Below are 13,946 nucleotides of genomic sequence, written 5' to 3' on the forward strand. Positions count from 1 at the left end.
ATATGTTATCTTGCAGAATCAGAAGACTCAAAACTTCTGGCTTTCGAATGAGCTAAAATTGAAGTTCTGAATTTGGTTGATCTAACTTCATGGATCATTACACTTGTGAAAAATTTGACGAACGGTCGAAACGACATCAGATTCGAATAAGCAGAACCCAACGAATAAATCATTTGTTGACATGGGTGTTAGGGCCCTTCAACCGAGCATTCAGGATTCTATTTTTGATACTTCCAAAGCTTTTGAACTGAAGGTAGTGTCCCAGGTTAATTGTCAACCTGGGCACTGGGCCCTGTTTCAAGGGACGCAGGTTTGTGGTTTTCTTTCTAAGTTTACTTGAATCTTCGTTATTTCTTATGATGGTTATGCCTAAGCACTTTTTGCTCAACTAACTTGGAAACAGCCTAGGTTGACATGCGTATGGCCCAGTCCCAAGTGTCAACCTGGGTGTTGGGTCCCTCTTCTGCCCCTTCTGAAGTTGTGTTTGGTCCCCGGAAATAGTTGATTCTCAATATTTTCCAAAGACAAATATGATGCTTGAAAGAATTCTAGGAAATTCCCTATTATCTGTGGCCCAGGTTGACAAATTGTCAACCTAGGCGCAGGACGAACCCTCTGTTTTTGATAAAGACAAATTCAATGCAAAAGTCTGATCTTCGATCGGACACTTGGAAAGTGGCCAAATTGACGAATTATCAACTTGAGCGCTGGGTGCTCGGGGCCCCGAGGCCTCAGTAACTCGTTTTGTGTGCATGGATGAGGACTCACACACCGAACCATCACACACGCGCACGCACCACCACCGCCGTCAGTTCGACCAACCGTGCCGAGCTGGTGGACGGGTGTGGTGTCACTTTATCTTTTTAGAGAAACTTTATTTATTACATTATTATTTTTTATTTAAAATAATTTTAAACGTGTTTAATTAATTAGTAAGATGATTTATCACTTTGTATTTTTAGTAACGTTCACATGATAAAAAAAAATAGCTTTCTTCTCGTCACTTCATTATGCGTGTTCTTATATAATGCACCAGAACCAACGAGAGAAAGATATCATTTTCTCACAAAAAAATATACGATATATATACGATTATAATACATATGTAATCCGAGCAGTAGTACGATTATTAAGTGTGGTATTTCGATGGTTCTCTATCGTGCAATAGAACTCTGATACAGTATTTTCGACTGGGCTGTTTTATCGTGGGAACAATAAATCTGGTAGTCTGCTTGCACATTTCTAAGCAGTGGCGCAAACGTCTTAAAATGAACGACTTAGTCCGCGACTTAATCCAAATTTTAATTCAGTAAATTCATTTTTTTTTTTATTTTTCGCAACAACTATTTTCAACATAATTTTTAAAATTATGGTCAAAGTTTATATATATACTAATATTGTGTTGGCTCAACACCAAAAAATTAATTTATCAATTAGAGTTGCCCTGAAATTTTTTTCAGAACAAAGTTTAAAGTAGAAGTTTGGATAGTCCAAGAGTAAATTATTCCTAGCCCTGTGTTTATTTTTTACGACGACAATTGATATTAATCTTGTAAGAGACATGTTAGAAACATAATAATATTTTGATTAGTCTCATATTTGTTTAAGATTCATAGAAAAAAATAGAGTTTTTTATATGAGTTATAAGAGCATTTCCAATAATAATATTTTGAAACATGCTTGATGAGTTAGAAAATTTAGGTGCCACAATATAAGGATACTATACCATTAGAGATAAAAGAATACTATTATTGAAATTTGCATTGATGGCACAAAAATATTATATTTTTTTTTTCAATAAAAGATTAAAGGTGTCATATATATAAATATATATTAGTTGAATAAAAAAAAATTATATATATAATAATGTGTGAGATCATAATTATAGTATTTTTATACTATTAAAGTGTTTTAAAAAATAAGAGTGCGAAAAATAACACGAAAACAATATCTTTAAATAATGTGAAAATATATAACATATTTAAAAAATATTTCTATTTTAGATGGTCTAACCTTATTGTCTGTATTGTTGTTAAGTCACCTCATTCATTCCATAAATAAAAGGGTTACTTCTCATTTTGGGTATGTAGATAACAAGAGTTTTACTCGTTTATGTTTAGGACTGTCTTTCTATTGCTCTATATATCAGGTTGAACTAAAGATCATCTTTTGCCCTAACCTCTCTTTTTCTCCCTGCACAGTTTTCTGCCATTTTGGACTCTATAGATGATTAGCGCTTTACATAATTATCATGGTATGACGAATAATGAATTTGAATTTCGTAAGCACAGCCATAGCAAAAGCTATGTATCATGACAACAACAAGTATGTTAAATTTGTATTTAATTTGAGATTTTAGGATTTTATTAGTTTGTGAAATTCGGAACGTCTTTCACTTGAGTTAGCATTTGGAGGCTTCTTTATTTTTGCTAGGGCTAGTAATAGATACGATTCTCTTCAATCCATTAGCAGCATAGGACTAAATAGAAAGAATTATTCTTATTGAAACTATGTCGTAAATTTTATTTGAAAGACAAAAAGATGCGGGAATATGTAAAATTTTCGACTATACATTCATAAATGTACAATTATTTTTCTCAAAAACAAAATGAATGCTCAAATGTTTTCAACTATTACAGGTCAATTTGGATGATGTTACATTACATAGTCAAGGTATACTAAAAAAAGTCTAAAATAATCTATAATGTGTTGTTGTCTTTTCAGTAATTGGGCTTGGTTCATATTAACCATATATTTTGGAAACATGTGATATGATATTACTGTAACATACGGCAATATCACTAGTTAATGGTTCATTGATAGTACTATAGATATTAGTATTCTAATTCAATGTGGTGTAGAATATTATAATAAGGTCTTTCGTTATATTGCTTAGGTCCATTCGAAATGAATTGGAGTCGAGGGCTTATTATCTGGTGTAGCTTATTAAGCCAAAACTGGTTTTGCTGACACAGTGACAAGTAAATCCCCTAAGCCTGAGCTTCAATGTGAAACTAAAAACTAGAAAAACAAAAGGACAAGCCAAATGGGTCCAAAACCAAACGGATCAACGCTCTCGCCTTAGTGGATTTCATCAGACAAAAAAAGCAGGCCTAGAAAAGTTTGGTCAAAAGATGGTAAAAAGGAATTCAAAGAGGCACAACCCTGTAGCCAATCATAAAATCTGGTCCATGCCTGCAGATTTTGTCTCCTAAATGCTCCTTTTCCTCGACCCTTTCAATTAGGGACACAAAATCACATCCCCAGTGAAATTTCGAACAAGAATTACCACAAAAAGCAATTAAAAATAAAGTCTCCCACAAGAAAATAGTGTCAAAAGGCAAAGGTGAAAACCTCCTCTCGATCCATTTTTTTGGATAAGTTTCAACAGTGGATTTACACAACAATGGTAAAATATAAATGAAAGGTACTGATCCGCGTACATGCATGAGAGTCCTTTCACTTAAACAGAAAATGATCAAAAGGTTGCAAATCCACGCCTAAATATATCTCTATATATATGTAGATAACTTAAGAACAATAACGATTTATAATCTTTTTCTTAACTTCTTGTCCTCACCTTGATCTTTTGTTACCCTTTTTCAAAACACAGAAAAGCTGATTTTGTGCCCATCTTGATAATTCCGGTTACCTGAAACATAACATATGAGTGCAGTAAGTAAGGAAAGGAATCAATTAATCTTGTAATCAAATATCCATGCCGACAATAAGGTAAGGTATACCTTGTTTTTGAGCTACCAAGAGTGAGCTCTAGATCATCAACTCCACATTCTTCATGGATCCTCTCCCCTTGCCATGGCTTAACCAGCCCTGTCATGTGACCTCCAAATGCGAATTCATCATAAATGACCTCAGCCATTGGAATATCAGCATTAAGATCAGAACCTGCAGCAATGGCAGGAGAGCATGTCCCGCTTTGTCCAGGAGTGCACATGCGGGATCCGCCACCAGCCATAACATCATCCTTAGAGCCAAATGGGTTGGGAGCGACAAGACTGAATGTAGGAGAATGTGGTCCTCCCTGGGGGATCCGGATCCCAGAAAACCATTCTGGGTCAACAATCTGACGCCCTGGACTTGGTGGCATAGAAGATGGCTGAAAGGAACAGAGCTGCCCACCCCAGGCTGGGCGGGTCAAATTTGCTTCCCAGTCTGTCTTAATTCTGGGTGTTCGGGCAGTTGGGGAACTCAATGGAGGAGTGACAGGTGCACTGATGGAACCGCCATGGGAATATAGATGAGAGAGCTTGGAGGAAGAGGCAGATGAGGATGCCGATGAGAGGTTTTTCAGCCATGGGATGAGGGAATTACCATCACCATTTGGGTTGGCAGCAGCATAGGAAGATGAAGCTGGGCTAGGAAAGGAAGAGGAGCCAGGGCTTGGGTTGTAGGAAGCATAGGGGCTTGGATGGTAAGATGAACATGGGCTTGTTGCCGCAGATCCACCCACTACATCCATACGTTCAGCAGGCTTGCATCCCTGCATGTATGTATCTCAAGATGATCAATGACTTGTTTAACAGTACATAACCTTTCATTTATCTGGCATAACACATGTTTAATTGCTTTTCTACCATAATTAACGTGAAAAGTCATCATCAAATAAACTTGCAAATGGTGGAAAAGCAAATAAATTTTAAACTGTTTACAGTCTTGGTTATGTAGTCAAGGTGCAATTTTGGGAGAGAATTTCAACATTTTCAAGCCAAAGAATATGGAAACATGATATTGGGAGAGAATTATTAACAAAATCATAATCATTACATTTTGAGACTGGAATCAAATAAGAAAGTAGGTAGACACACACAGCCTCTATATATGTAATATGTATGCTAAATCTTTATTCAGAATTTTATAGCTGAGATATAATCAAAAAGATAACGTGTGACGTGCTAGTCAAGACTCCTATTACCATACGTGTGTAGGTGTAAGTGAAAAATAAATCAACTAAATACACTCAACCACATTGCACTATTCACCACTGTGTAGTTTGCCTTAATTAGCACATAAAGATCATAATAAACATGACCCACCAGGTAGTTCTTTAATGCAACAAACGACAACTGAACTATAAAGTAAGAATGGCAGCAGGAACATAATAATGGACAGAAATTCCACAAGCGGAGAAGAAATCACGGGAGCCATGCCATGAGATAAAACGGAAAACTTGGCAATAACCGAGAAAGTAAAAGGTTTACTCACAAAACATAACTCAGTCTCAGTGAACTGCCAAAAGTACCCTTCAAAATCCTCGAAAATCCCAAACACAAACTAATCCTATTCAAAAATTGAACAAGGGTATCTTGGTCTCTTCACCTCCAGGTTGGGTCTGTCTGAGACTAGAAAGAAAGTCACAGCACAGCCAAAGATGCAGAGAGGAAAGAGATAGAAGAATCTTGTTGCTTCACGCGTAAAAGCGATTGCAAACGTCTAAAGGTAAAAGAGAGACCCATGAAAAAAATAAAAGGAACAGTCTTCCCCTCTCACTAGATCTAATTCTAAAGTACCCTTACCCTCATATCATAAGAAGAAAAAAACAAAAGAAAAGAAATAAAGTGCCAAAAAAAGCAGACCAGGGCTGGGCTGGAATCTAATTTATGTAATCACCTAAAAGAGCACATAAAGAAAAATGAAGTAATTCTTGAAAAGCCTCAGCCATCCCCATTCTTGCTACTAACTTGCGCCGCTTACAAAAGCACACTTTAGCAAACAAAGCCTTCTCCGGCAGCCCAAGAATTCTAAATAAACGGTTTCATATCGGCTATAATATTAAAGGAAAAAAAAAACCATTCTTCTAAATGCCATGCTATAAACAAAAGAAAAAAAACCATTGTGGAGCTAAATTGAGTTAAGAGAAACTATCCAGTTTGATTAAGCAGATAGATTAATGGACGATCTCATAAGCAAAAGAGCATAAGAACAATCTGTAATAATAAACGGCATTATTCTTATATCGTAAACACAAACTATAGCATAGATGATGGGATATAGAAAACAGAGAAATGAGATTTGTTTTACCTTGCGATAAGTGGTGCCGTCGAGCTCGACGGTCCAACCGGCTTCGTTGCACAGGGCTTTAAGGACCTCATTGTTATCGCAGTGCTTGGGAAGCTTGTAGTTACCGTACATTCTCAGCCCGGAGAAGATCTTCGCCGCTATAGCTCTTCGTCTTCTCTCCCTCCTCTTGTTGTTCTCTCTCTCCTTCCATGTTGGCAGCCGAGTCCCCGACGTCATCCCCCTCTCCCTCTCTCTCTTTGTTCCAGTCGAAACTAAGCACTATAACACCAAAAATTACTTTGAAAGAAAGTACGATTTCTGAAATGGAGCTTTCTACAAAATTATTCAACTAGATTCGCTTCAAGCCTAAATTCAAAACCGAAAATTCAGCTCTTCTTTTCAAAAATGTAGAACCCAAATAGAAAAAGACACTAAAATTCAAAGGAACGGAAGAAATTCAGCTAGAATGGAAATTTGTAACTGAAGAATCGAAGTGAAACTTCGCTCTGCGGAGAATATAATCTTAATTCATCGCTGAATAGAACTAACCAGGTGTAATGCAGGAAGATAATCGGGTCTGGTTTTACTATAAGGATCAGATAATTGATTGTTCAACAAAAAAGAAAAGAAAAGAAAAAAAAAATCCCAGCGATGGAGCCGGGAGTGGTATTTACTGATGAAATCCCGGGAAAATGAGAGAAAGTGAAATGAAATAAAAGTAACGTGAAATAAAAAGTGGCAGAGACGAGCTAATTATGCTGTTGGAGAATGATGATTGCTATTTGCCCACATACCTCCGTAATTTTACTATTCTGCCACTACTTTTTTTTCTTTATGACAAAAAAGTAAAGGATAATGAAATTTTTGTTTTAATGACTTTATAATAAGGCAAAGGTTTTTTCTTTTCGTCATTATACTCTATGGCCCAAGTAAGAAAGCGAATACTAATATAATCTAATAAATATTTTAATCAAATTTCATAAATACTAATTATTTTCCTTATATTACATTCGCTAGTATATTATAGGAATTAATTATTCGATTTGACTAAAAAGCTTTTCAACACAGGGCATAGAAACTTGAAATTGATTCTAAAAATGAATAAATCAATCCACGTTGTACAACCCCTAATGAAATGTTTTCTAAGCTTAAGCCTCACTTTTAGATAAGAATATCCGTTCAGATATTGATGTTTCCGGCCCACCATTATTACCATTTTTCTCGAGACAAATTTAGGCAAATGAAGTAATTATAATTATTAACTACAGCTGTGACAAGATTGTCTAAAGAAAGAAACATAATCCAAGATTATCATAACTTATTTTATTTGAAGAAAAGAAGAAAATTGATGAAAGTCCAAAATTTTAGATTATGGCAATAGTATCCCCTCAAAAGGAAATATGTATTGATAAATCCAAAAGCGGAACATTTCGCTGTAGAAAAAACATGCTTCGTTGACCTGAATCAAACAAAGCAAAACGGGCCCACTTACCACAATAATAACATGTAGGGGTATTTATGACTTTTTATCTCATAAAGAACCGCACTGTCCAATACCTTAACTGGGCATTATACGGACTCGACTCCCGATCTGTGAGACTCAGATAATCTGATCTCGTTTTCTAACCGTCACTGTGACGTTTGAAAGACACGTGTCCTTATTGTATACGTTACTTCGTAACCGTCTCTGTCTTGCTATGACTATGACTAGTTATTAGTACTACTAATTTCATTTCTAACTTCTTTTTCTCTTTATGTATTTTGCTCTAATCCACTTCATAGGAGTGAGAAAGGAAATCAACTCCCACGTGCCGCAGATCGGTGCACGTGTAAGAACGGGACCGGGCTTGAACTTACAAGTTGGGTAGCATGACATGAATCATGACTCACGACGATTAAGCGGATTCGGGCTAGAACCAACCCAGCCCAACCCACACCACTCAAGTTCAGGATCCATCATGATGAGTCTGGATTTTAAGTCAAGTTAGTTAACCTTTCTATATTTATATCACGTGCACTCATGTGAGCGTTATCATCACTCATATTTTCTTTTCTCCCTCAAAGATAAAACATCACCCTGGTCTATATTTTAGAAAGAAAAACATTAATTGAAAAGTTTGTGGGCAATGATTTTAGCTGAGTGGCCCAATTCAATATGAATCCGTTAAAGATTCCAATTTTGAGATTTGATAAAAGAAGTGGGAAAGACAATAATGTTGTGAAGAATGAATTCTTTTTTCAGGCTCATATCCTTTTGGAAAATTTGTTCTTGCTTTTCGTTCACATATACTGATGAATCCATATCCGTATATTGAATTAACAATGTTAAACCATTAATGATTGGTTTCAATTTTTATAATGATAATGTTAAGAAATAAACTTAGGTGTTTTGAAAATTTAGTTCTTTTTTTCATTCTGAAATAAAATAGGAAAAAAAAAATAATGAAATCGTATCTTCTTTAACTTTTATAAATGATTGAATATCTATTTTTGAACCATAAAAAAATGAGTACACATAACACAAACATACAAACATTTATAATTAAATACATACACATATGAAAAGGCCAGAGTTGAATAACCCAAAAGATTTTTCTTAGTTGATGGCCTTATTGACACTTAACGGAATAAATTTCATAAATTTAGAAACAAAGAATCTTATCGTAGGGAGTCTTGTATACCAACAAAAAGAATTTGTGGAAAAAAAAAAACAATGTAATAGAAAATTATAAATAAATAATCAGTCCCCACTCCCCAGCCATTGCATCCAAACTTGAGCCCTCGAGTAAATGTTAAATTGTAAGAGTTTAGATCTAAATTATACATGTAAACATAATCAAAGATCCATGCATACATACACAAGGTTAAACAAATAAAGTTTTGAGAAATGACGATAAGAATTGTTATTATTGTGGAGATTAGCATCTGCATAGAGGGAGCAAAGAGTCAAAGACCAACCAAAAAATGAAGTCAACTGCGTGATGTTTGCACCAAGTGAAAAGCATAAAAAAGAATTAATGAGAGAATGATAAAGAAACCTAAAGCCTAGCTAGCCAAATTAAACTTTTATATAATAACCCCAGAATTTTTGACTTGCAGAAAACTATCGACGAACAAGTGGTCTTATAATATGATTATCTCCCTATCTCAACCATGACCATTCATTTGTCATTTAGATCTAGATGACCATTTATATAATTAAATGAAATTAAACAACACATGCTGAATACTGATCAGTCAACAGTCTCCAAAAACCAAAGTTGTTTACAATAAACAATAGAGCAATATTTTTGCACAAAATCACATTTAAACTTCAGAATCAGAGTCTATGGTGCAGAGCTCCACTTCAGATGAGAACTATCGCTGCAAGCGATTACGAATAAACAAAGCAAAGCAAATCAACTCATTCATTGTCTAATATGGTATTTGGTTTACTGCAGTAATTTGAATGAATAAATTGCAAGTTAAATGAAAAAGAGTGAGAAGGGTAGGAAAATAGAGCCAACCATTATACGCAAGCAAGTTCATCTGTGGACTTAGGTCAGGAATCAGCCATATGCAGTGTCTCTTAGATGTAGTTGCCATACAACTTTGTCATGATACCATGTGCATCAATTAATAATATGAAAAGGTCGTTGAGAGAGCAACATTAATTATTAATAATCAATTTTTTGAGCTTGTACATGGCCATCCATCCTAGTAGGCAGTATCTAGAAGAAATACACTCAGCTATATTCTTTTGATTACTGGTTCAGTAAAGATAAAATTGGAAATCTTAAGCAAAACAAAAAAGGAAAAAAGGAATGTATAGCCACCGAAAAAAATTGTCATAGCACTCGTATTGGGATGGAAGCCTCAGTTACCTGGAAAAAAACTGAGACACCATTTGTGTATCTTCATGAAGTAGTTTGACTCAACTTCACAACTTCATTTAGCAATTTGCTAGCTGAAGCTTTTACATCATCAGGCACAAACAGCTCAGGTGGCACAGTTTCCAAAGTGTACAGAGTGATTACATACAGAACATCAGTAAGAATCAATTTTTTGGTGTCGGCATTCCACACATTCTGATTCACAAACTTGCACGATTGCTTCAAAACACATCTTTTACAAACCTGATGGCAAGGAAAAGGTAATTGAATAAGAAACACACTAAACAGTTTTTAATTTTGTTTTTCTTTTTTTGCTGAAAAGTTTTTAATTTTGTTATTAAAGTTTATTTGGATAGGAAGAGAATAATTACTAATTGACTTACAGTGTCTTCTTGAACTTCAAAAAAATTTCGCAGCCTTTTGGCTGCAAAAATACTCTTCTTTGCAAGGGAAGGGCAGCCAAAGAGTACCACATTTTTCAAGTCACTCCCCGACAGCCATCTGATAAAACAATGATCAAAACTTGAAAATATCAGAAAGAGCAACAAAAGGAGAGTAGCTCAGAAATACCTAACATAAAAGTACTAACAACAAATATTTTGAAGAGAGAGAGAGAGAGAGAGAGAGAGAGAGAGAGAGAGAGAGAGAGAGAGAGAGAGAGAGAGAGAGAGAGAGAAAGAACTACACCATAATAATTAAAACAACTCATTTACAAAACATCAAATGATTGAGTGAGCATATTAAGCTGAATACATTATTGACCCAATAGTGATTACTGACTTTTAATCATTGCCCGGACACCAGAACTTAATTTTGCCTGGCATAAAAGAAGTTTATTGTCATCCGACCTAGGATCATCCTCCTAGACATACATCTTGAATTCCAATTCTGAACGAATCTTTTCAGCCTCCATATAATGTCTTTGTCTCAGCTCAATTGTTTTTCAAACAGGGAAAACAGGTAAAAAAAAACTATCAAGATCAAGTTATGTAATCCACAAAAGTCTCACAGTTTCCTTCAAGTTCCAGATGTTGTGCAGAGATTATAGCTGAGTACCTCCAGCAGCACATAGTGTAGCACATAATCCCAGCTCATAATTCTACCAGACAAGAACTCGTTTCTGTATACCTTTTACTCTTTAATTGCTAATGATACTAGCTTTATACTGTTGATTGAATCATATCAGATCATGTATAAACTGTTAGGAATATGGAGTTTTATATAGTTGTCTAGTTGAGTTGTTTCCATCAAGAACAATTATATATTTAAGTGCTATCGGGTTTACATATTGAGAATTTAGAATTTATAATAGCCCAAATAGCATCCTGACTTTCAGAAGAAGAAGAGAACATAAAACAAATATTATAGAGATAAAGGGAGACGACAGAGTGAGGGCCTGAGGGGGAGTGAGTTCTCACAATTTTGTAGGATAGTCAGTAGATTGTTCGACGTTTTGGTAGGACCGGAGACGAGCAAAAAGAAATCTAACTCCACCAGGAAACTAACTTCCAGAATTTTAAATGAAAAGTAATCCTAAAAACCAAAGTAAATAAATATAAATTTATTAGTGCACTAGCACATTGGAAACTACTTCTTGACAAAGTCTATTTTCTATCCCAACACTTAAAACTCCTATTGTAATTAAAATTTAGTTTGTCAGCTGAAAAAAGAACAAATAGTAATGAAAAGCATAATGTAGTCATCTAGAGTCTTGAAACAACTAATATTATAAAGATTACTCAATCTAAGGAACTATGCTCCATTGGATCTTCAATTGATCTCCTAATTGAAATATATATTGATAGAGACACACTAAAAATCCATTATCTTCTACTTTAAATCCCCGAGCTGTTAAAAAGCTAGTTGAAAAGGTAATGTCGCAAAACAGGATTGAGCAGCAATTTATTAGAGTAACAAGCAATCAAATTAAGATCCTCATAAACTCCACACAATTTAAGCAATCCACTGATTTACCAGTGACATTTTCACACTGGTGTTTTGCAGAGAGTCATATACTACATAGTAAATAACTACTAATAGGTGCTCAAAACTTACATATGAAGATAGCTGAAACATTGGTACTAAGGAAATGATCTGTTATATAAAGCATGAAAATCTCATCAAACTTTAGCAGAAACGGATTTATTTGGACCTATACAAAGCATAGACCTTCATTCAACTGACACACCTAACAAGTTTTGCGTGAACTCAATCACTTTCTCACACTGAAACCAGTACATTTGTTAGAAAGGACAAACTCAACAAACAACATCAAATAAATTGAATCTATTTTTCATAATATTTTCCTCCTCGGAATTGTCACAACTCAAAACACAGGATAAAACAGACAAAACATATATCGAAGCAAAACCAATTCACTTGAAGAAATCCAACAACAGAAACAATAAAAAAGATAGGTTCTTACTTTGCAATTTCTTGGTTGTCTTTGGCATACTTCTGAGCTGCGAACTTTATAAAATCAATGCCATAGCTATTGTCAAAGTAACAAAAATCCAAATCATTATCATCACTATTCTTCGAAGGCAAAAAATTAGCTTCCTTTAAGTAACCTTTCTTGTACAGATGGCTTAAAAACAACTTCATATCCGGTGAAAGCTCTTTCACAACCCTTGGATTCTTCTTATCCATGTCGTTAGGGATTTCCCTGGACCAGACTTTATTCGTAAACACAGCAAATAAGCTTTTCTTCCCCGTCGATTCTTCGCCTACCTTTTCTTTCCCATCACTCTGATGATCAGAATTCGCTCTCAGGTTCTTTATCTCTTTCTCCAGCTCCCTCAAACCTCTTTTCACCTTATTGTTTTCTTCCTCACCTTCGCTTTCGCCGGATTCCTGCTTTGGGTATATATCTACTGCCTCCTTGAACAAAATATCCAGAGGCTTTCTGGGTTTGGTGGAATCACTCTGCTTTTCAGCTCCAACAGAATGTGATGGCGTCTTTTTGAATGAGCGCGGGGAGTAGGATTTGTGGGCGATGTTTCGGGGTCTGAGGAGAGAGTAGGAGCTCCGGGAAAGGAGGGGTTTGAATAAAGACATGGGTTCGGAGTGTTATCGAATAAATGAGAGGTTTAGAGAAGTAGAAGAGAGAATGAAGACGAAACCATAAGTTTTTTCATTGGTTATTTATCAATGGCCGTTTAATGGATTGGAGGCTGTGCTGCAGTGGAGAGAAGAAAATGTCCGCTGCCTCTCTGTTCTCTGGTCTGGACTCTCGAGGTTTTTCTGGGGTTTTAGGCGAAGCTTTCGCCACGTAAGGCAAGGGTAAAGTTCGGTGAAATTCTAATAAAAGCCCTGATTACTGTAACAGTTATGGCGACTCACAATTCAGTTATTCACCCAAAATAATTACATAATCAGAATTGTTACGCACAATTTGTTTGTGTTTTAGTTGGGAGCACTAAAAATAAGAATATAATGAAATAAAATTTAAAAAATATATATAAAATTAGTAAAAGAATTATTAATTTTTTTTTGGAATAATATTTTTTTCTATTTCAAAATTTAGTACTCATTCTATTAAAATAGTAGAAAAATTATTTTATTGGAATGTATTTCAATACTTTAATATGCAACTAAATAAAAAAATAAAATAAAAATTATTTCTTTTTTATTCTATTCTATTTTATTACCTCAAACCAAATATCACCTTATATTGCTAATTCTTATTATAATTTAGAATAATTAGCATTTTTGCCTTTAAATTTTTGACACTACATGATTCTACCCCTTAAAATATACTGCTTCTTAAAAATTCTGTCGAAAATATAATTATGTCCTTTCTGTTAGGTTCTTTTTTACCGTTAAAAATTAAAATTTTTACCCTCTGAACTTTGACCAAAATAAAATTTTGCCTATTTTTATTAAAAAATATTAATTTTTAAAATTATTAAAAAACCGAATAAAAATATTAAATTTACTTAAAAAAAATTTAAATTATTCCTAAAAAAATATTTTCAAACTTTATTCTATTTATAAATAAGTATCTTAAAAAATCAAACTAAAATTAGTGAAATTCAATAAACTATTTGAACAAAC

The 13,946-nt window shown here is 34.5% G+C and overlaps 2 protein-coding genes across 4 annotated transcripts; both read right to left on the minus strand.

Annotated features, from left to right (window-relative positions):
- Positions 1–3,330: 3,330 nt before the first annotated feature.
- On the minus strand, positions 3,331–6,755 carry LOC115706839 (BES1/BZR1 homolog protein 4). Its single transcript, XM_030634588.2, has 4 exons — positions 6,568–6,755; positions 6,040–6,297; positions 3,744–4,501; positions 3,331–3,652 (listed from the first exon to the last, which is right to left on the minus strand). The coding sequence occupies exons 2-4, from the start codon at positions 6,253–6,255 to the stop codon at positions 3,649–3,651; spliced, it is 978 nt and encodes a 325-aa protein (XP_030490448.2). The 5' UTR covers positions 6,256–6,297; positions 6,568–6,755; the 3' UTR covers positions 3,331–3,648.
- A 2,292-nt stretch (positions 6,756–9,047) lies between these two features.
- LOC115708101 (uncharacterized) lies at positions 9,048–13,241 on the minus strand. 3 transcript variants are annotated; one of them, XM_030636292.2, is made up of 4 exons: positions 12,316–13,241; positions 10,274–10,391; positions 9,882–10,133; positions 9,048–9,607 (listed from the first exon to the last, which is right to left on the minus strand). In XM_030636292.2, the coding sequence occupies exons 1-3, from the start codon at positions 12,945–12,947 to the stop codon at positions 9,915–9,917; spliced, it is 969 nt and encodes a 322-aa protein (XP_030492152.1). In that variant the 5' UTR covers positions 12,948–13,241; the 3' UTR covers positions 9,048–9,607; positions 9,882–9,914. The 3 variants fall into 3 exon arrangements, with proteins under 3 accessions (XP_030492152.1, XP_030492150.1, XP_030492149.1); XM_030636290.2 differs by lacking the exon at positions 9,048–9,607 and adding an exon at positions 9,609–9,728; XM_030636289.2 differs by lacking the exon at positions 9,048–9,607 and having other exon boundaries at positions 9,609–10,133; positions 12,316–13,239.
- Positions 13,242–13,946: the final 705 nt, after the last annotated feature.

Source organism: Cannabis sativa, chromosome 1 (genome assembly GCF_029168945.1).
Source record: "Cannabis sativa cultivar Pink pepper isolate KNU-18-1 chromosome 1, ASM2916894v1, whole genome shotgun sequence".
NCBI lineage: Eukaryota > Viridiplantae > Streptophyta > Magnoliopsida > Rosales > Cannabaceae > Cannabis > Cannabis sativa.